Below are 22,415 nucleotides of genomic sequence, written 5' to 3' on the forward strand. Positions count from 1 at the left end.
GGGAGACCCTCGGGAGTTTACATGGCCCTCCCCAAGTCCACGCCTGGCCCTGGGTCCCAAAATAGCCCCTGGCGCCCGCCTCCCCCACCAGAGGCAGGCTTATGGCGGCGGCCCCAGGGCCCGTTCCGGACCCTGCCGGAGGCGCTCCGTACAGGGAGCCGCCCCCGACCCGTTTCCACGAGGTCCACGGGGTCAACATCCGCGTGGACCCGTCGGGGACTCGGGCCACCCGCGTGGAGAGCTTCGCGAACGGCCTGTGCTTCAGCCGTGAGCCGCTGGCCCCGGGCCAGGTGTTCCTGGTGGAGATTGAGGAGAAAGAGCTGGGCTGGTGCGGCCACTTGCGCCTGGGCCTGACCGCCCTGGACCCCGGCAGCCTGGCCCCCGTGCCCGAGTACTCGCTGCCAGATCTGGTCAGTCTGGGCCGGAGTTGGGTCTTCGCCATCACTCGCCACCACAACCGCGTGGTCGCCGAAGGCCAAGAGGGGGAGCCGCCGGGCCGGCCGCCTGGCCTACTGGACGAACCCTATTTGCACATCGAACAGCTACGGATCCCCCGCGACCGCCTGGTGGGCCGCAGTCGGCCGGGCCGCTACAGCCACCTGCTGGACCAGCTGTATGAGCTCAACGTGCTACCGCCCACCGCGCGGCGCAGCCGCCTCGGGGTGCTCTTCTGCCCGCGGCCGGACGGCACGGCCGACATGCACATCCTCATTAACGGGGAGGACATGGGCCCCAGCGCCCGAGGGCTGCCCACCACCCAGCCCCTCTATGCTGTGGTGGATGTCTTCGCGTCCACCAAGAGTGTGCGTCTGGTGCAGCTGGAATATGGATGTAGGTATAGGCTTGCTCAGCATCGTATGTAGAAGGTTTCAGTCAGAATCACCAATAACCAGACCAGCCTATCATCCCAGCAAATCTCTTTGAGTCTCCCTTTCCTCATTTGCAAAATGGGTATTAGGATGTGGACCTGAAAGGTGAACCCCGGAGATCACTAGTCCAATCTCCTTTTTTAAAGAAACCGAGCCCCTGAGGTTTTCTGATGTAGCCAGTCACATAGCTAAATCACAAGGCAGAACCAGCAGCTCAGGTCGAGTGCTTTCCCCACTATACCACACTATTCAGACAGCATGTGGTAGTGTTCTTGGAGGAAGAAGACTAGGACCAACAATTTCACCATGAATATGTCACTAACCTAAGCCCATTTCCTTATTTGTAAAATGGATATAACACTGTGAGACAAGGTTGTGGGGGCACTTTCTAAAAACTAAAGGACTAGAAAAATGAACACAGTTAAGAAAAACCAAAAACCTTTTATTCTTTATAGGATGGATGGCCATTAGGAAAACCCTTAAATGCTAGGGAATCCTGAGCTATTAGAATTATTATTACTAGACATAGTAGCCACCAAGTCCTTTGCTGCTTAGGAGCTGATGATCTGCTTGGTATAGGCTTCCAAGAGCCCTGTATCACCTTCATGCAATGACCAGACGTCAGAGATTGACTTTATGGGGGTTTTTTTGTTGTTGTTTTGGGGGTTTTCTCTTTCTTTCTTTCTTTCTTTCTTTTTGTGAGGCAATTGGAGGTTAAGTGACTTTCCCAGTGTCACACAGCTAGTAAGTGTTAAGTGTCTGAGTCTGGATTTGAACTCAGGTCTTCCTGAATCCAGGGCCAGTGCTCTATCCACTGGGCCACCTAGCTGCCTCCTTCCACCCCCCCCCCCTTTTTTTTTTGACAGAGCAATGAGGGTTATGTGACTTGCCCAAAGCTACACAGCTAGTAAGTGTCAAGTGTCTGAGGCTAGATTTAAACTTAGGTCCTCCTGAATCTAGGGCTGGTGCTTTATCCACTGCGCCACCTAGCTGCCCCCAAAGGATTAAATTTTTTTTTTTTAAGAGATTGACTTTAGTAAATAGGTACAGGGTATGATGAAAAATTAAAAGTGATGAGTTCCTTGGGCTTTCAGGGAGCATATAGTAGTAGGGGAAGAGGGAAAGATGATGATACATACACAGAAAATTATAATATAATGTAGAATAGAAAAAATGTACACAAAAGGCCTAAAATGCTATAAGAGATCCCAGGAAGCAGAGGTGACTTCCAGATAAGAGATCAAGTAAGAGTTTGTGTAGATGACACCTGAGCTGGATGGGGAAAATTCCAAAGGAGAAACTGCTCCAGGTATGAGGTGTGCTGGAAACAAAGGCCCAGAGACTGAAGAGAGGGTGAGTCAAGAAGCAATGCTAAATGCATTTCAAGCTGCAGTACAACTTGTGAAGGGCACTTGCAGGAGATGAGATTGGAAAGTAGACAGATACCTGATTATGGAAGGCCTTGAATGACTAGGGAGTACCTCACTTTTCAAAGTACTTTCACATTCTTCTCATAGCTAGTGAGGTAGGTGGGAAGATATTCCAGTTTTAAAGCTGGAGAAATAGGAGGCCAAAACATTGAAATTATTTATCCAGGGAAGCACTGAGTTAGTGGCAGAGCAAAAACGTGAACCCAGGTCCCCTGATTCCTAGTTTGCATCCATTTTCCCCAGGCTACACCTCATAATCTCAAATTCAAATGAAGGCCTGCCTCAGTTAACCTAAAACCACTCTTTCCTATTTCCAATCTATCTTTCTGTTTTCTCTACAGTGCCCTCCCTTCAGACCCTATGCCGAATTGTCATTCAGAGAAGTGTGATACATCGGCTTGCCATTGATGGGCTCCACCTGCCCACAGGGCTCAAGGATTTCTGCAAGTACGAGTGAGGCCCTCACTACCTCTAACAGGCAACTCTAGGTGCAGATAACAGTAAAACTCCCTTGTGCCTGATTTCACAGCCTCAGGAAAACACCTACCCCCAGTGCCCTTACATAAGGCTAGTTCTTTGAAGGAGCTAGCTCTACGGGGGGGAATGAGCCCCTGTGGGCCACCCTGCTAGAATTCATAATAAAAGGAATCATGATTTCACAGTTGATGGTTCTTAGTACAGGGCTTGCTGCCCTCCAGTCTTCTAAGTTGTACCCAGCATGTCATATTCTCCAAATTTTCATGTATCTTATTTGATTCTCAAAATATTTATGAAGAAGGAAAGACTCATGCTCATTTTATAGATGGGGAAATCGAGAGCAGGGAGTCGGAATGATTGGGCAAGGACACCTATTTATTTTATAAAGTCAGAACAAGAACCCAGATCTCCCAGTTTTTTGGTCCAGTGTTCTACTAGACATCCTAGGACTGGAAACTGGAAATATAATCTAATATGTCCCTCTTGTTCTGGAGCAGGGGTCACTGGCAAACGACTTGACTGGGCACCTTTTTTTGGTACACCCCCATCGAAAAATGGTTTTTACATTTTCCTATTTTCTAAAATGTAAAAACCATTCAAAGCTCACATGGACTGTACGGAAACAGCCAACTGCCTGATTTGGCCCTCTGGCAGTAGTTTCCCAGCACTTGTTTTAGATGAGACAGACCTAGTGCTCAAGGTCACATAGCAGATCAGTGGTAGGACCAGGTCTAGAACCCAGTTCATTAGGTTCCTAATTAGAGGATCATAAGACTTAGAGCTGGGAAGGGTGATAGAGCTCTAGACAACTTTTTTTTGGGGGGGGGGCAGGGAGAGTTAAGTGACTTGCCCAGAGTAAGTGTCAAGTGTCTGAGGCCAAATTTGAACTCAGGTCCTCCTGAATCCAGGGGCGGTGCCTTATCCACTGTGCCACCTAGCTGCTCTCAGGTGTCTTTATTTTTAAAAGAAAAATGTTGAAGCAGCTAGGTGGTGCAGTGGATAAAGCACCAGCCCTGGATTCAGGAGGACCTGAGTTCAAATCGGACCTCAGACATTTGACACTAGCTGTGTGACCCTGGGCAAGTCACTTAACCCTCACTGCCCTGCCCTCTCTCAAAAAAACAACCAAAATAAATAAAATAAAGACACTTGAGCTTCAATTAAATGACTTGTCTAGAGTCACACAGGTAAGGAGCATAGGACACGACTTGAACTCATGTCACTTGATGTCATTTGAACCCACATGCTCCCAAAATAGCAATCCTTCTACCACACAGTGCCATCAATGTTCCACAGGCTCCTTTGCCTTGGTTTCACCTGGTTCTAGAATGGACATGGTAGTGCTATGAGGTGGATTCCAGCTAACACAGGTTCGTGTTGTGAGGTAGGTTCTAGAAGGGTGAGTGTGGTAAGACATGAAGGAATTGTCCTACCTACTGTTCCCTCACAAGCTGGGGCCCCTGTAGTAGCCATGTCCTACTTCATGACCCAGAGAGCTCATTCGGGTCTCCTTACTCCTGGCCAAGGTGAGACACTGGTTTCTTAAGTTGGATTAGAGGAATGACTACCCCAGCATGCTGTGATTTGTACACTGTCCCAGAAGGTTGGCATCCTTCCTGGAAAACTGTAGGCTTAAAGCTGTTACCCCAAAGATAATACTGGCTTCAGATCCCAGCTCAGTTATTTATATAGGGTGGGCCAAAAGTCACAAAAGGGGCTGATGTTTTAATAACTTTTTGAAAATGAATTTCTCTCTATATCAGTTCCTCTTGTATATATATACTGTATATGCTTTGTTATTATAAATTAAAAACAAAAAATAAAGGAGTCATTAAATATCAAACCTTTGTGACTTCTGGCCCACCCTGTATATGTACCCCAATACAATTTATTTAGCGTCTCTGCACTCCCTTATCTAAAAAATGAGGGCGTTGGCCTAGATATCTCTAAAGGCCCTTCTAATTTTAGATCTATGTTTAAAATGTTCCCTGACCTGAATGTACCCACTGCATGATCCTAGGTGGTTCTTAGTTATACGTAACCCATGGGACCTCCTAGGGGTTGTAAATCACTTTCTATCTCATTCCTGTCTCTGCAGGTGGGGCAGGCCCTCCAAACTCCTCTCTCAGCCTCTATGGTCCCATGGAGCCAGTGGTGGTGACCCCTGGAGGGCCAAGCCCTCTGAGCCAGAAAGCTGAGCGTCAGGCAGCTTCCCAGTCCTGGAGTCACTCTCTACCTCCATCAGAACCTGGGATCTGCCCAGGGGGGGCTGGCTGGGAGCCGCTTCGGCGGAAGGAGTATCATGGCAGATACTGCAGAAAGTTTCCTCACATGAGGCAGGATCTGGGCTGGGAAGATGGACCACGGGGCAGGGTGCCTCAAGTGGCTGGAGGGCAGATGGGTGGCCTTGGGGGGCATAGGCCACTGCTGCTCTGTGGGCTATCTCCAGGGGCCCTGCTGGTCCCCAAAGAGGCAGGTGGCAAGGAGCCTGGTTCCCAGCCTGACATCTGCATCCTCACATTGGCTATGATGATCGCTGGCATCCCCACTGTGCCTGTCCCGGGCCTGAGGGAAGAGGACATGATCCGGGCAGCCCAGGCCTTCATGATGGCCCATCCAGAGCCTGAGGGGGCTACTGAGGGGAGGTGGGGTCAAGCCCAGTCTCATATGGTGCTTGGCCAGGCCCCACTGGTGGGGCCCAGGAGGAGTCAGGGCCCTGGTTCCTGCTTGTAGCCAGATGAAATTGCACTAGACTTACTGGGTGGCTTCTTTGTATGGTTATTGGGTAGCTAGGTGGGGGACCCACTTCTGCAGGGGATGGGGCTGTCTGGGGAGTATACTGATATTTACACAGCAGCACTTCAATACTGCCAAGTGCTGGGAAGTTTATTCACTTTAACAGGGAAATAGGTTTGACCAGAGAACAGTGAAGTAACCCAAAGATCACAATTGATTGGAGAGAAGGGGCAGTAGTGCTCTCTTCCTATTTCTAAAGTAGCAGCAGTCAGTCAACTTACTATCTTTGCTATAAACCTTTATCCAATCCACATTTCCTTTGCTGGCACTGGGCAGGGGAGAGGATAATAGGAATGGCAAATAGTACTCTTTTTCAGGGAAAGTGGTGGGCTAAGGTTCTAAATGAGCAATATTGCCATAAGCAGCATTCGGGTTTAATCACAAGTACCAAGAACGGCAAGGGGACATAGAGCATAGGGTCTAGAGAGAGTTCTTCACCTAGGCTGCAAAAATGCTTTAAGACCTGATTAGTTACAGGGGAATGGAGTCAGCTGACTGGGCAGCTGGGCTGACCTGTCATTTGGTCTTTCTCCTCATTTATTAAGTCAGCTGACCTTAAGAGAGTACACTGTTTGCAAAGCAAGTTGGAATGTGGTGGGAGGCACATTACTCCTTTTTTACCCCGTAAAAAAACCCCTCATTTCTGTAGCACTTTATAGTTTAGAAAACGTTTTCCTCACAACAATCCTGTGAGGTAGGTAGTAGGGCAGTTATCCCGATTTAATAGCTTAGAAAACCGAGACTTAGAGGTTTTGTCATTATCCTAGGCAATACTCATCAGCCCCTTTAGCTGGATTAAGGAAGGATAGCTAGGTGGGTCATGGTACAGAGCACACCCAGCAGGAAAAAGGACAAGCACCTAGACTTGCACTTGGAAATAAGGTCCAATCCAGCTATCTGCCAGTTCCCGGAGGGTGTTGTAACGTCGCTCAAACTCTTCCCGGCTGCACTGAAGCAAAAGTCGCCTCACCTCCCCCGTGAGGAATGCTACCAGCAGCTCCTTGTCCAGGCCCACATTCCACCTGCTGCCCAGGATATTGGCAAGGCTGGCTACACTTCCTGGGGGTGTCCTTCTACCAGGTTTCCATTGTTCAGGTAGCATTTCAGGCTGCAGCACTTGATGTCGGGAGCTTAGGACAGTGAGGATATGTCGGCAGGGCAAGCCAAATGTTTTGCTGAAGTGGCAGGTACAGCTGCCTGGGCCTTGCAGGCGTACTTCATGTACATCCTCTAGGATCTGGACATTCACCTTGTCTGTGCTTGAGCCAATCAGCTGTACAGACCTCTGGACCACAGCAAATTCTCCCAAGCAGAGCTGCGCAGCAGGTTCAGCACAAATAGTTTGCAAGGAATGTTGGATGCAGGCTTCCACCTCTTGGAACTTGTTAATTTCTGCAGAAGGCTCCAGTGGGGTACAGTTGGCTGGGATAGTTAGGTCTAGGTTGGAGGCCCCTTCCTTCTCCATGTTCTGCTTCAAATACCTTAGCAAGGAAAGGATACTCCTTTCCAAAGACAATTCAATACCAAAGAATTGGCTTAAGAGTCGGGTTGTGATCTCTAGGTCCTGAAAGTAGCAGATGCTTTCAGCCTTGCTCCTCCACCTGTGTGCCAGCCAGATGCGGTCATCTAGTAACCAGCCCAGGTGAAGGTCAGGCTGCAGGTCCTGGGGGACAGAGTCACTAAGGAGAGTGTGCATTTTCTTCAGGTTACTGGCTGTAGCTGAACACACAGTATTCTTCAGGGTCGTGAGCAGCAGCTGCTTCACTGAGGGCTCTAGGGCAAGTCGGTAGAACTTTCCCTGAAGAAACTTACATACATGAAAGGCAGACAGAAGTATTTCTGCGGATGGAAACTCCATAGCTAGAACAGGCAAGAGGGAGAAATAAGGATCCACCAGGATGGTGCAAATTCTCTCCCAATCAGGGTTAAATTTTTTGAAAGTCTGGAGTAGCTGAACCAAGCCCTCCGTGTTCTCCTTGACTGGGACAGAGAAATACACTATCCTGGTCAGGCTGCTCTCGGGCAGCACCCCGGGGCCGTCCACCAGGAAGGTGTACAGTATTTTGCCTCGGGGGTTTGGGGTCCGATGTATGAACAACACCTCTGGGAACCTCATGAACACTTGCCGCATGATGGGGGACTGGTAGCGCAGGGAATCCAACTGGGAGTTCTTGCCCATCTCAAAAACTAGCAAGGTGTCAGGGTCCCCAGCCTGGAGCTCCTTCAAAGAGGTTAGGGCCATGTGGAAACAGTGGGTCTGGAAGGCCTGAAAGGACAAGGGCGGCTGCGATCTCAGGAGCTCAGTCCGTTTTCACCGAAGCGCCTGTGGGGGGAGGGACAGAGGTTATGGGGAAGCACTAGGGGGCTCGGCTGTAGGAGGGTTACGGGCAGGATTATCGCTGCCCAGGGCTAGTTCCACCCCCTCCCCCCAAAGCCAGACCGTAGCCCAGGAGGGGGCGTGGCTGATAGCTGACCAAGGAGGCAGGGAGGGGATGAGAAACATGCCCTCCTCAAACCACCTCGCCCGGCTCCTCACCCTGAGACATCCAGGCCACTCTTCTTACGGTCTCAGGGGTCTGACTTCTGAAGGCCTCCCAGAAAGGGCAAAGAGCTCCATCCCTGATCCCAAGGGGTGTGGGAACGGCAGAGCCTGCGAGGCCTCACGCTTTCCTTACCGATTGTTGCGTTTGGCCACCATCTTTCCGTACTCCCCAGCAGAACACCGCCTTAGCTCAGACGGACTTTCACGCCCACCAATCAGCACGAGGGCCGCCCGCCGCAACGCCGCAGCGAGAGAACTGCGGCTGCTCACTACGCCGACGGAGCGTGGGCCGGCGCGCGGGAGGGCGGGCCTTGCAGCCAGTGTCTTCGGCGGTTCGACCTGGAGGCGGGGACAAAACCCGCAGGGGGCGGGGAGAGGCGATGGTCAAAGGTTGAAGGGCGGGGCGTCAAGTAGCTGGCGGACCGAAAGGAAGAGCGTGTTACTATGGAAACAGCCTGACCGCAGACACGCGGAGGCAATTTGTAGAAGGTAAAAGTGCTGTCACCGAGATCTATCTCTCTGAGTCCCTGACAAAGATGGGGCGGGGGCGGGGGCTGGGACCTGGGAAGGGGCTGCTGGATATTTGAGAGGCTGTTAAGCTGCTGCGTGCAATGCAAAGCTCTCAGGAAGCGGGTTCAAGCCGTGGTGGTCTCTGGGCACGTTGTTTGTCCTCCCTGGGCCTCTAGCCTCTACTGCGCAGGGCGGGCATGAAGCCGGAGATAGACGGAGGTGCTTCCAGTCCCACTGGCGATGTCGGTCCCAGGAATGGGACAGTTAAGAAAGCAGCCTCAAGTCAAACATTAAGGCCCTGCTGTGCGCATGCAAAGAATAAAATAAAGCTCCATAAGCTTCTTGTGTCAGCAGGGACTACAACAGCTACACGAAGTAGGTCTATGCAAAATAAAGACATAAATAACACACAATAAAAGATAAATGCATAAAGAATAACATTTTATTTAAAAATTAAAGTACATAAATAAGCTAATTATATAAATAATACAAGATACATTAAAAATACATAACAGGGGCAGCTAGGTGGCGCAGTGGGTAAAGCACCGGCCCTGGATTCAGGAGTACCTGAGTTCAAATCCGGCCTCAGACACTTGACACTTACTAGCTGTGTGACCCTGGGCAAGTCACTTAACCCCCATTGCCCCGCAAAAAAATAAAAAAATAAAATCAATTTCAAAAGGGAGCACAATAACACGAGGAGAGTGGAAAATGTCTCCTGCAAGAGTTAGCACCAGAACTCTGCTTTGAAAAATAATTCTTCTAGGTGTAAACCAGTAGGAAGTGAAGTCCAGAACAGGGTGTCTGGTGGTACAATGGTCAGGAGGCAGGACCCATATGAGTACAAAGGGGAAGGATTAATATGAATTAAGACTGGAAAGGTAGGCTAGAGCCAGATTGTGGAAGGCTTTAGAGAAAGTTAAGTCCAATGGATAGCGTGCTGGACTTGGCATTAGGAAGACCTGGCTTCAAAACTTATCTCGGAGACCTGTGTGATCTTAATCAAGTTACTTAACCACTCTAAGCCTCAGTTCTTTATCTGCAGGAGGAGGAAATCAGACTGGATGGCTAGCTAGATCTTAGATTCCAGGCTGAGGAGTTAGTATTTTATCCTTCAGGTAATTAGGAACCATTCATTTTTGAGTAAGGAAGTGACAGTGTTTTAGTCATATCCATTTGCAAGTTACTCATGGAACAGATTGGAGAGAGACTGCAGTCAGTCAACAAGAATTTATTGTTTGTTGACTGACAGAAGGCAGGGAAGCCAATTAGAAAGCTACCACAATAGTCCAAATGAGAGATGAAAAGGGCCTGAACTAGGGCAGAGGCTGTGTGAGAGAAGGGGAAAGAAAGCAAAACACAAAAAGGAGAAAGTTTGCAGCAGGAGATGGGTTTGGAGGGAAAACCTGAGCTCCCTTTGGGGATATGTTTATTTTGAGATTCTTACAGGACCACCAAGTGAAAATGCCCAAAAAGGCTACAAGCCAAAAGGCTACAAGATAAATTGGGAGAGATGAAGGGTGGCTGAATAGGTAGGGATTCACTTGTATAAAAGCTGCTGCATCTTTGAGAACCGATGAGATTATCAAGCAAGAAAGCATATATAGATGTATATAGATATACACATATTATTATTATTATATATGTATAGTTGTTCAGTCATTTCAGTCATGTCTGACTCTTCGTGACCTCTTTTGGAGGTTTCTTGGCAGAGATACCAGAAGGGTTTGCCATTTCCTTTTCTAGCTCAAATGAGGAACTTGAGACAAACAGGTTAAAGTGACTTGCCCAGGATCACAGAACTAGCTTCTGAGTCTGGATTTGAACTCAGGAAGATGAGTTTTCCTGACTTTAGGACTGGCACTCCATGCACTGTGCTACCTAGCTGAAATATGTGTATATATATATGTATGTATGTGTATATGTATATAACACACACATACATACATGCACATACACAGGTAGGTCAAGGCAAATAAACATTTAAGTGTCTACTATGTGCCAGGCACTGTGCTAAATACTGGAAATCCAAAGAAAGAGCAAAAATAAAAACACAGAAACCATTCTCCGCTCACAAGGAGCTCACAATCTAATGGGGAAGACAAATGCTAACTATGGACAAATAAGATATATATAAGATAAATTAGAGATAATCTTGGAAGAAAGGCACTCAGGTTAGAAAAGGCTTCTTGCAGAAGGTAGGACTTTAGCTGGGGTTTGAAGGAAGCCAGGAAAACCAGAATGAAGAGATGAAGAGTTTTCCCAAGTTTTCCAGTGGAAATGGTCAGAATCAGGTGTGAGGAATAGCAAGGCCAGGGTCACTGGATCATAGAGTATGTGGAATGGAGTAAAGTATAAGAAAACTGGAAAAGTAGGAAGGAGCCAGGTTATAAAGTGCTTTAAAAAACCCAAAAGGTTAAAAAAACAAACAAACAAAAAACCCCAAAGGGCAGCTAGGTGGCGCAATGGATAAGCACTGGCTCTGGAGTCAGGAGTACCTGAGTTCAAATCCAGCCTCAGACACTTAACACTTACTAACTGTGTGACCCTGGGCAAGTCACTTAATTGCCTCACTAAAAAACAAAACAAAACAAACAAAAAACCCAAAAGGTTTTTTGTTTTTTAATCTCAAAGGTAATAAGAATCCACTGGAGTGGGGAGAGACTTAAGGCAGGGAGATCCACCAGCAGACTGTTACAATAGTCCAGACCTGAGATGATGAGGACCTATATCAGGGTGGTAGCAGTATCAGAGGGGCGAAGGGGACAGATACAAGGTAAAAATGACAAGACTTGATAACTGTTTTGATATGGGGCTGAGAGAGGGTAAAGAGTTAAGAAGGGGGGCAGCTAGGTGGCGCAGTGGATAGAGCACTGGCCCTGGAGTCAGGAGTACCTGGGTTCAAATCCGACCTCAGACACTTAACACTTACTAGCTGTGTGACCTTGGGCAAGTCACTTAACCCCAATTGCCTCACTAAAAAAAAAAAAAAAAGAGTTAACAAGGGCCACCAGGTTGAGAGCCTGGGTGACTGGGAGGATGTGAGAGACGTGCTGGAGCCAACTCAAAACTGCTGAAGAGAGCTGATTGTTAAATTTTCAGTGTGAGCATTTACACTCAAAAGTAATAGTTAGGAAAAAAAAGTAATAGGAAAAGGGGAGGGTTTAGGGAGTAAAGATAATAAATTCAGTCCTTGGCATGTTGAGTTTAAGATATCTACTAGATATCCAGTTTTAGATGTTTAATAGGCAGTTGGTAATGGAAGACTAGAGATGAGAAGAGAGGTTAGTCATTTGAATACAGATCATAATTAAATCCATGAGAGCTGATTAAATCAGCAAGCTTTGAAATAGTATAGAGGTAGAAGGGAAAAAAGGCCCAGGCCAGAGCCTTAGAGAACACTTAGAGAACATGTTAGTGGCCATGATCTAGAAAAGATGAAGATACAGCAAAGGAGACTGAGAAGGAGCAGTCAGGTGGGAAGAGAACATGCCATGCCATGAAAACAGAATTATCTAGGAGAAGAGGGCAAACAATAGGGTCAAAGACTGCAGAAAAGACAAGATGAGGATTGAGAAAGGGTCTTAGATTTGGCAATGAAAAGGTCACTGGTAACTGGAGAAATTTCAGTTAAATGATGAGGTTGAGAGCCTGATTGTAGAATTAAGAAGAAAGGGAGAGAAATAGAGGTACCTAGGTTGGCTTTCTTAAGGAATTTAGCCCACAAAAAGGAGATATACAACATATCTCTGCTATAATTGTAGAATGGAGAGATTAAGTGAAGGTTTTTGAGGATATGGGAAATATATTTATAGTTGTAGGCAGTAGGGAAATAGCCAGTAAACAGGGAGAGATTGAAAATGCATGTGAGTAAAAAAAAGAAAAAGAAAAAGAAAAAAGAAAATGCATGTGAGTGAAGGTGCTTAAAGGGACAAAAGGGATCATGGATGCATGTAGAGGGGTTGGCTTTGGCAAGGAGAGCCACCTATTTGTGTGAGACTGGTGAAGGAAGAGACAGTGGCAGAAGGTAGAGCCAAGAGATGAGAGAGAAAAGAGGAAGCTCTAGGCAATTGACCTCAGGTTTGTTTTTCTTTTTTTCTTCAGTGAAATATGAGGCAAGGTTCTCAGCTAAGAGGAAGGTCTGAAGAGGGAAGGAGAGCTTTAGAAAAATCATTGCAGCAAATAGTGAATAGATTAGGGAGGTATAAAAGGATTGCTTTGTTGCAATGAGGGCAGAGTTGAAATCATGTAATATAAGTTTGTAGTAGATTCAGTCAGCACAGTTTCATGATTTTCTCCTGCTTTATTTAGCAGTACCTAAGTACAAGTGAAGGCAGGGGATGGTGAGAATAATCTGAGAGAAATGATTATTAATAACCAATTAGTAATGGAGGAGAGAGTGGCAGCTAGGTGGCACAGTGGATAGAGCACCAGCCCTGGATTCAGGAGGACCTGGGTTCAAATCCGGCCCCAGACACTTGACACTTACTAGCTGTGTGACCCTGTGCAAGTCACTTAACCCCCATTGCCCCGCAAAAAAAAAAAAAGAGAGATCCAGGAGTTTTTCCCCCTTTCTATTTCCTCATTCAAAGTCTCTCCTTGTGAAGGACAGGGCTTCACATTCCCCAAGACATTCTCCACAATCTTGAGTGGGATCCCACCCAATTGGGAAAGTTTAGTTCTGATTAAAGGGTAAAGAGAATCTAATCAACTATATTAAATGGTTTGGGTGGAGGTAGATCCCTTTGTCTAGATTGCCAGATGTAATGAGTCTCTTTGACTAAGAGTGATTTGATCACTCATTGGAATAAGCCTACCTCTCATTATAATAGTCATTTTCTCATTAATTGTTAACCAATCAGAGTTGATTTCTGCCTTCCAAGGGTATTTAAGCATTGTATTTCTCCAGGGGTGTCTTTGATTTCCAAGAGAGCCATTGACCTCAATTTATTGATTATTTGCTAACCATAATTAATAAAATGATTATTAATTACCCAGAACTTTTCATCAAGCTTTTCATCTGTAACAAATCCAAGGCTGTGGCTAGACAGAACAAGACTAGCAATAAAAGGGAGTAAGAGACTCAAAAGAAGAGGAAAGTTTGGGGTTGAAATAGTTCATCAAGGGGTAAAGATGGGGAAGGGAGATGAGTGGAGCCAGTGGAGGGTGATAGTCTCACAAAAAACTGAGGCATAGAAGGATTGGGATTTCAGGTTCCAGGTAGGGCAAAGAATGGGGCTCTGGGTTACAAGAAATGACAATGGACTGTAATCAGATAAGGGAATTTCAGAGTTCATGAACATGGAAGCAGAATACATGTGGATGATGGCAAGATCAAGAGTATAAGAGGGGGGCGCAGCTAGATGGCGCAGTGGATAGAGCACTGGCCCTGGAGTCAGGAGTACCTGAGTTCAAATCCAGTCTCAGACACTTAACACTTACTAGCTGTGTGACCCTGGGCAAGTCACTTAACCCCAATTGCCCAGAAAAAAAGAAAAAAAAGTATAATGGGAGTAGAGGAAGGGAACAAGCATTTATTAAGTAGCTACATGGAAAGGCAGGCCTAGAGTCAGGGAGATCTGAGTTCAAATTTGACCTCAGACACTTACTAGCTGTGTGATCCTGGGCAAGTCATTTAAATTTTTTTTTGGTTGGGCAATGAGGGTTAAGTGACTTGCCCAGGGTCACACAGCTACTAAGTGTCAAGTATCTGAGGCTGGATTTGAACTCAGGTCCTCCTGACGCCAGGGCCGGTGCTCTATCCACTGCACCACCTAGCTGCCCCTGGGCAAGTCATTTAACCCTATCTGCCTCAATTCCCTCCTCTGTAAAATGAACTGGAAAAGGAAATGCCAGACTACTTCAGTATCTTTGCCAAGAAAATCCCAAATGGAATCACGAAGGGTTGGACATGACTGAAACAAGCGGACAACAACTATGTGCCAGGCACTGAGCTAAATGTTCTACTAAATAAACTCATTTGTCCCTTACGACTCTGGGAAGTAGATGCTTTATCCTCACTTTACTTTTGAGGAAACTAAGGCACCTAGAAGTTAAGTGAGTTGCTCAAGATCACAGAGCTAGTATCTAAGACTGAATCTGAATACAGGTCTTACTGACTCCAGGACTAGTACTCTATCCACTGTACTACCTAGCTACTTCACCTCTGCGTATAGCTGAAATTGGGTAGAACAGGTGATGGGAAATGAATAAGTTTAGAAATTGGGAGATTAGGGTTTTTAAGGGAATATTAATTTATATGTTAAAGTCCCCTAATGGGAAGGCAGGAGTTGCTGAGTCAGGCACTGAACTAAGTGAAGAAGATTGTCCTGACCAGTCGACAACCACCACTAGAATATTGACAGGGTGATGAATATGGACTGAATGAATCTCCAAGAAAGAGAGGTTAGTGAGTGATGAGAGCAGAGGGAGAGCCTGGAAGTGGCAATGGGTAGCAAATATTCAACTCCTACACCTTGACAAGTGAGTTGAGGGTATGAATGAACGTGCAACCATGGTCGTGAAAACTAGCCAGAGAAGCTGTCATCATAAAGGAACCACGTCTCAATAAGTGCAAAAAGACTGAGGGATCAAGAAGGGGAAATGTTTAAGGTGACAGCTAGTTTGTAGGCTACAGAGCAGGCATTCCAGAGCACAGTAGAGGGGGTGCAGTTTCAGAGGGATTTCAAGAGGTGTTGGGAGCGGAGGAGAGGGTTGGTTTGAAGGGCATAGGGATAAGAAGTAAGAAGAAGATGAAGAAAGGAGTTTAAACATTGGCAGCTGGGAGTTATGAATCACTAGAAGGCTAAGGATATGATGGGGAGAGAAGTCTGTGTGTTAATCATTCAGGAATGAGTTCAAGTTATTCTAGGGATTTTGCCTTGGGGTGGAATTGTCCCAGGTTAATAGCTATGTGTATCTAGAAAGGCTGGAGAGTGTCAAGTGGAGGCAGAACAATTGTAGAGTTGTAGGAGGCCAAAGAGGGAGTCTAGAGAGCAAAAGAATGGCTGCTTAGGGAAAGCAGGAACTCCCTCAAGCTGCCACAGGCACAGCAACTGACAAGGAGAGTATGATAATCCAGCAAAAGAAACTGAGGCACAGTCAGGTAGAACCAAGAGAGAGCAGGGCCACAGAAACCAAGGGAGAAGTCGGGGTCTAACATGCAAAAGCTGCAAGGAGGGTAAGAAAAATAAGGAATGAGATAAAGCTAGTAGAAGTATTAAGAGAGGGGCAGCTAGGTGGCGCAGTGGATAAAGCACTGGCCCTGGATTCAGGAGGACCCGAGTTCAAATTTGACCTCAGACACTTGACACTTACTAGCTATGCAACCCTGGGCAAGTCACTTAACCCTCATTGCCCCACCAAAAAAAAAAAAAAAGTATTAAGAGAAAATAAGGCCTTGGCTTCCCCACCTGTAAAATGAGGGGTCTTGATAAGACTATCTCTAAGGGTTCCTTCATGCTTTGATACTCCATTTCCTTTGTCATGAGGTTCCTTTGAGTTCTTAGCATTTCATGATTAAAGTTCTTTCCATCTCTTTAATAATGTATGCTAAGGTTCTTTCTGTGTTTAATGTTCTATTGTAAGCTTCCTTCTTGCTCTCGTATTCTATTTCTTAATTGGGACAATAATGTACTGTTGGTGAGTTGTGAACTGATCCAACCATTCTGGAGAGCAATTTGGAACCATGCCCAGAGGGCTATAAAACTGTGCTTTCTCACCAGCCCCTTTCTTCACCCAAATCTTCCAAGGATTGGTCCCTGGGACCACCTTTCTAGGCTGCATAAATGACATTCATACTTACCATCTTTTCTATGAACAGAACCCCCTAAAGGGATCCTGGATCATGATGATGGTGCTTGGAGGGTCCTTAAAGCCACCAGCATAGGGATAATCAAAATAGAAATAATCATTATTAAGGTCAATGCAGATTGCCCTGGTGGTATCCCTTTACTGGTTCACTTTCATGTCCATGGTCTTCCTGAATAAATACCTGATGAACAGTCTCCAATTTCACCTGGACTATTTGATCTTTGTCACTTTCCACCATTGCCCGGTGACTGTCCTCCTCTGCAAGATTCTCACCCATGGCCGGCACTTCAGACTTCCCGTCTGTGCAGATGCACATGAAGTTTTCCTGGAGGATCTTGCCCATGTCCGTGGTCTTCATTGTCATGATCACCTTCAGCAAACTTTGTCTCAAGTATCTCGGGGTAGCTTTCTGCAATGTAGGCCATTAGCTTACCCACTGCCTTCAATGTCTTGCTTTTCTACCTGCCACTCAAGCATACCACCTCCTTGTATACCCCGATTGCCTGTGGTATCATCATTGACTTCTGGCTCAATGTGGGCAAGGAGGAAGAAGATACCACAACACCTGTTATGGCTCAGCATACTATTATAGGTACTACTAGTCAACTTTTGCATCTCCCTAACTGCCCATATACCAAGATTGCACTGCTGACAGTGGACAGAAGCATCTGATGCTTGATGTTCTATGATAATGTCAACACCCGTATCCTCTTTTTGCCCCTGATGCTGCTGGGGATCTGCAGACCATAGTGACCTTCAACAAGCTGGGTGGTGTCCACTTCTGGATCATGGTGCCCCAGGTGGCCTCTTTGGCTTTGCCATTGACTACATGATGGATCAGGACCTCTAACACACAACATGTCAGGCATGAGCAAAGCCTGTGCCCAGATAGTCCTGGATATTCTCTACTTTGAGGAGATGAAAAGCTTCCTCTGGTGGGTGATCAACATGATGGTGCTGGGTGGCTCCTTTGCCTACATGTGGGTAGAGATCTAGAGGTGAAGAGGGCCCATGAGGAGCTGAGCCCCCAAGAAAGTGAGAAAGACAACATGGAATTATGAATCTTCTCTACCTGGTCTGAAACCTTGGATGATAAGGGAGTTGGAGGGCAAGAAAGAACCCTTCAGAGGCAAGAGAGGGCATCATGGTGAAAGCATGTGGTCTTTGGGGGTGGAATCCTCAGGTCAGGAATTGGAGTGTCTGGTATGGCATCTAGGGAGGCTGGGTTTGCAATAAATTAATATTAAAGCTAAACAACAGGTTCATGAAGTCAATTATTCCTCTAATCATAGCACCCAATTATGGTTTACAAACCATATGTATGGTTTACAAAACCAATCACAACTGCCCCATGAGGAAGCTTGTGCAAGTATTGTCCCCATTTTAAAGATGAGTAAACAGAATCAGAGAGACAATATATTATTTAGCCAGTGTCAGAAATAGGACTGAAACTCAGGTCTTCCCATAATTTTTCTTCATTATTCTTGGCACTCCATGTTGCCTGAAAAGAGGCATTCATCCTTTTGTAAATACTAGGCAAAGACTGCCGGGAGGAAGAGGAGAGAGGGGCCTCCCTCCTGATATTCTCTCTCATGGGAGGTATGTTTTATGCTATCAACTGTTGTAAATGCCCCCAGTGATCCCTGGAAACCACCAAAATCAAGAATAGGAATTGAGAGTGGCCTGTGAGCTTCCATCCTTTCCTACATCCTATCCCCATCCACCAAATCACTTTGAAAGCAGGTGCTAAATTTGTTACCCCCACATCTCAGAAGGAAAACATGGCCTTGACCTCTGGGGTAGAAAAAATGGAATACACCAACCTCACTCAGTGTGTAAGAAGCTAAGAACCCTGGCTGGGAGAGGAAAGGGGCGGCCCAGTGTACTCTGGAAGGAAGACTGACAAGCTCAGTTTGAGTGTAACAGCAGCTCTGATCTTAGCCTCTGCCCTCAGAGGTGCCCGGTCCTTGACTTACGGAGAAGCAAAAGTCTTTGTAGTGTTCCGTCAAGGAAACATTTTGTTTCTTGAGGAACAACAGGGGGGACTGTAACGATTGGAATAACGCCACCTGCTGGATACTTACTGTAGAAGAGTTCTGCCCATGAAGGGAAGGTCTTTGAGGGCAAGACCAGGAGTCAGGAAGTGACACGAGCTAGTGGGAGGAGGAAGGAAGAGACTGGCGCTGAGTCTCCCTCTTTTTCCTGGGGACGCTGGCGGAGAAGGGAGCTAAAAATGTGCTCTCCCTTTAATAGATAGAAATCTAGGCCTTTCTCTCTTTACCAAATTCTTATTCTCCTTAATAAATGCTTAAAAGTCTAACTCTTGCTAAAGCTTATAATTTATTGGCGACCACTCATTAGATATTTTAGACAGTTTAGCTAGAATTTTAGCCCTTAACAGAAGTCTCGATCCTCAGTCCCTGGTTCTCTTTTGGCCTGGAAGGCATCTATCCTGTGAAGGAACAGCTTTTGGCTCAGAATCCAGCATGGATGAAAGCCCTCCAACTGCCCATGTCTGTTCCCATCCATGGCTTCTAATGATCTCTCAGGTGATGGGGCTGGCTGGAATTGTGTCATTACAACTTGTGGGAAACCTATTTATCCCTTGAGAAACCTTTGGCCTTGATCTACTGCTCAACTACTTTCCAGGATGTTATCTGCTGCAGGCTCCCCACAGACAGAAGTAAGACTTCCAAGTTCTGTGTGACTTTTGACATCTTGTCCCACCTCTCTCCCCTCCCACTGCTCCCCACTCCCAAACTGATATGTTCAAATGATGCCTTGAATGTTTTGACTAGTCCAAGAAAATGTAACTACTTTCTTAAGGCTGTTTATGCCTTATCCCAAAACAGGCGCCATAGAACATTCCATTCCAAAGTCTTCTGTGTGGAATATTGTTTTGGTTCATTATAGAATCATTTTGTTCACCCGTCCTTTTCCCTCCACATGATCAATACTGAGTTCATTTGTTTTATGATTTAACTAAAGGCTGATTGCAAGAGGCAAAAGAAAGAGATCACTAACTATGGAGCAAGCGGTTTCAGATGCAGGGGCCAGAAGCCAGATTGTGAGGACCTGACCAGCATCCACATGGTAAAGACAGGAATTTGACAATTTCTATTGGGGGCGGGGAACTGGGTAACATTCTATATAACCTTCACTTCAAATGGTATGAATTCGAATGCATGTGACCACTTATGAGGATTCTTTATTTGCAATAATTGGGACCTCCATATTTAAAGTAGTTCAAAGGATTAAGAAAGAAGGATTAAGTAGAGGTTTAAGGATGGGGGGAGGTGGAGAACCTTGCCATGGTTGTAGGGGGGTGAAAAAACCAAGTGGATAAGGAGAGACTAAAGACAAGAAAAAGAGAGAATAATCAAAAAAGGAAAGCTTTTGGGACGGCAATGAGGTAGAATCAAGATCACAAGTAGTAGGGAAAACCCACCTCTTTAGACCCAGGATGAACATTAAGTACTTATGTGCTTAACTGTGGTTAAGTGCTGAGAAAATGAATATAAAATTGGGATAGTGCCTGGCCTCCTTTAACTTACATTCTGACGGGGAAGACAATACATAGGGGAGTTTGGGTCAGAGGAATCAAGGATATTGACTTAATCCATTAGACAATTGACACACTCTTTCCAGAAGAGATCATAGTATTGATTTGATTTCAAATCCTAAAGCAAGCCTTGATTGTGGTGGAGGGGTTGAGTATACACAAAACTGATGACAAATGGACCTTGTTTGAAGCTTCTAGTGAAGCTCACTATGTGATTTTGTACTCACTGACTCACCAATAACAGTCCCCAGTGTGGGAATTCTGGAGCAAAGTGGATTAAGTCCCCCTCAGGGCATACATGGCCACTGGAGGAGACTAGAACAAAGATGGAATTATAGAATGAACAGGGTTTTTTGAGGCCTGGAGTTGGGGAGAGGAGAGAGCAATAACCTATTTTCCCAGTAAAGGAGGCAAGGTCCTTGGCTGAGGGAAGGATAAGAAGTTGGAGAAGGCAAGGATTTCTCATCTGAACTGGTCAGAGGGAAGAATATGTATGCACACATAGTTGGGCATAGAAAACATTTCATTCAATAGGGAAACAGGCAGGAAAGGAGAGAAGGAAGAATTAGGAGGGATTATTTCTAAGCAAAACAAACTCAAGATGTAAAAAAATAGCACTTTTTGAGGTAACAAACAGAAATCTGAGGGGGGTGCCCATAAATAGGGAAAACAAGTTATAGTATATAGATATCATAGAATGCTATGGTGCTATAAGAAATTATTATGGGAGTAGTTTCTGAGCAATCTGGGAAAACTTTGTATGAACTGATTTAGAATGAAGTGAACAGAACCACAGCAATTTATGGCAACAATATGGCAAAGACAAACAATTCTGAAAGAATTAAGAACTCTGATCAGTGCAATAACCAGTCATAATTCCAGAAGAGTGACACTTGCTACCCACCTCCACATAGAGGTAAAGAACTCAGAAGGTAGAGACATATATTTTTTTTGGACATGGCCAATGCAGAAATTTGTTTTGCTTGATCATATATAACTAAGCTTTTGTTTTTCTTTCCTCTTATTTCTCAATTAGGAGAAATACACACACACACACACACACACACACACACACACACATATATATATATATACATATATGCATAAACACCCACAGAGAATGTGAGCCCAGTAATTAGATAACTTTTAGTGACTATAGTTGGCAGTTGCATGAATTTCTCCAGCTAAGGTAGTGCTTATATAGGAAGTGAGAAAGAAAATGGTGGAGATGACACAGGTTTTGGGTTTGGCTGAGTATGACTGGTATTTTCTGGTCTCTTACTTTCTCAATGTCTTCTACTATTGCCCCATTCCCCCACTCCCTCTTAAAAATGCTTTGTATGATTTTGTATATGTTTACTTGTATACCTGTATTCCCAGTCAAGTGGGAAAAAGACTAATAGGCAACGGATAGCATATGATCAACTCTAAAATCAAGGTTTTTAAGGAAGTGACTAACACGAGGTTGTGATGAGGATGAAGACTAGGTTTAGGAAAGGTGAGGCACAAGGAGAGATGGAAGGATAGATAGATTACAGTCATGCAGAGGAAGTTTAAAATTCTGGACAATGAAGGTGGGACAATTAGGGTTGATGGTGAGATCAGAAGGAGGGTTAATAACTTGGTATGAAAGAGGGCATTCATGTACATTTAAAATTTTTAAAATATGAGAGCAGAGGTTGCAGTAAAAAGAAAGACTATAAAAGGCAGCTACTGAACTTGAGAAAGCAGGGCGCATGACCTGTAGGTTAGCAGATGGCTGCAACAAGGAGCTGGGTGATAACCACAGATTGAATTAATCTCCAAGAAAAGACTGCTGAGTGATGATGGCAAAGGAATGATCTGTAAGCAGCATTGAGGAATGAACATGCCTCCTCCTCCTCCAGCTCCAGTGCTTCCAGCTGCTGCAGAGGGCAACCCATGACGAGATCCAGAATTCTGAAAGCCCAAAGTGAAGGGTACTAGAATTAAGGAAAGTTTGTTAATAAATACAAGATTTCCAGGAGAAAGAAAAGGGCAGAAGATGCTATGGAGCGGTGGGGCAAAGATAAAGTCATGAAAATACAAGGTAAGACGAGGGAAAGAGTACATTTGCTTAAACAGGTGTTAACTCTATAGTATGGGTCTAAGAGGAAAGAGAACAGAGTTTTTGCTGGAACCAGCTAGGTTGGTGTTGGTAGGCTCCCACCTTTAGGGCCATTTATGACAAAGTATGAAGTAGGTTCTAGACCTCACTGATTCCCAGGATGTCAGGATCTCATAATTCTGAGATCCCTATGGTTGAAGAATAAAGTGATCAGGACCATAAGGGTTAAACTGAACTCACAGTCAAAAGCTGTTCTAGATCCTCTTCCAAAGATGGCTGAGAATCAGACACTTCAAAGAGATCACTACACACAGTACATCCTATCTCATAA

At 45.6% G+C, this 22,415-nt stretch overlaps 2 protein-coding genes and 1 pseudogene across 2 annotated transcripts; 2 read left to right on the forward strand and 1 right to left on the reverse strand.

Annotated features, from left to right (window-relative positions):
• Positions 1–6: 6 nt before the first annotated feature.
• NEURL2 (neuralized E3 ubiquitin protein ligase 2) lies at positions 7–5,060 on the forward strand. The gene is made up of 3 exons (XM_043982783.1): positions 7–831; positions 2,641–2,746; positions 4,875–5,060. The coding sequence occupies exons 1-3, from the start codon at positions 102–104 to the stop codon at positions 4,972–4,974; spliced, it is 936 nt and encodes a 311-aa protein (XP_043838718.1). The 5' UTR covers positions 7–101; the 3' UTR covers positions 4,975–5,060.
• A 581-nt stretch (positions 5,061–5,641) lies between these two features.
• Positions 5,642–8,351, reverse strand: ZSWIM1 (zinc finger SWIM-type containing 1). Its single transcript, XM_043982782.1, has 2 exons — positions 8,248–8,351; positions 5,642–7,895 (listed from the first exon to the last, which is right to left on the reverse strand). Exon 2 carries the CDS (start codon positions 7,812–7,814, stop codon positions 6,432–6,434), a length of 1,383 nt encoding a protein of 460 aa, XP_043838717.1. The 5' UTR covers positions 7,815–7,895; positions 8,248–8,351; the 3' UTR covers positions 5,642–6,431.
• Positions 8,352–16,539: 8,188 nt separating this feature from the next.
• LOC122738966 lies at positions 16,540–17,497 on the forward strand (annotated as a pseudogene).
• Positions 17,498–22,415: the final 4,918 nt, after the last annotated feature.

This window comes from Dromiciops gliroides, chromosome 2 (genome assembly GCF_019393635.1).
Source record: "Dromiciops gliroides isolate mDroGli1 chromosome 2, mDroGli1.pri, whole genome shotgun sequence".
NCBI lineage: Eukaryota > Metazoa > Chordata > Mammalia > Microbiotheria > Microbiotheriidae > Dromiciops > Dromiciops gliroides.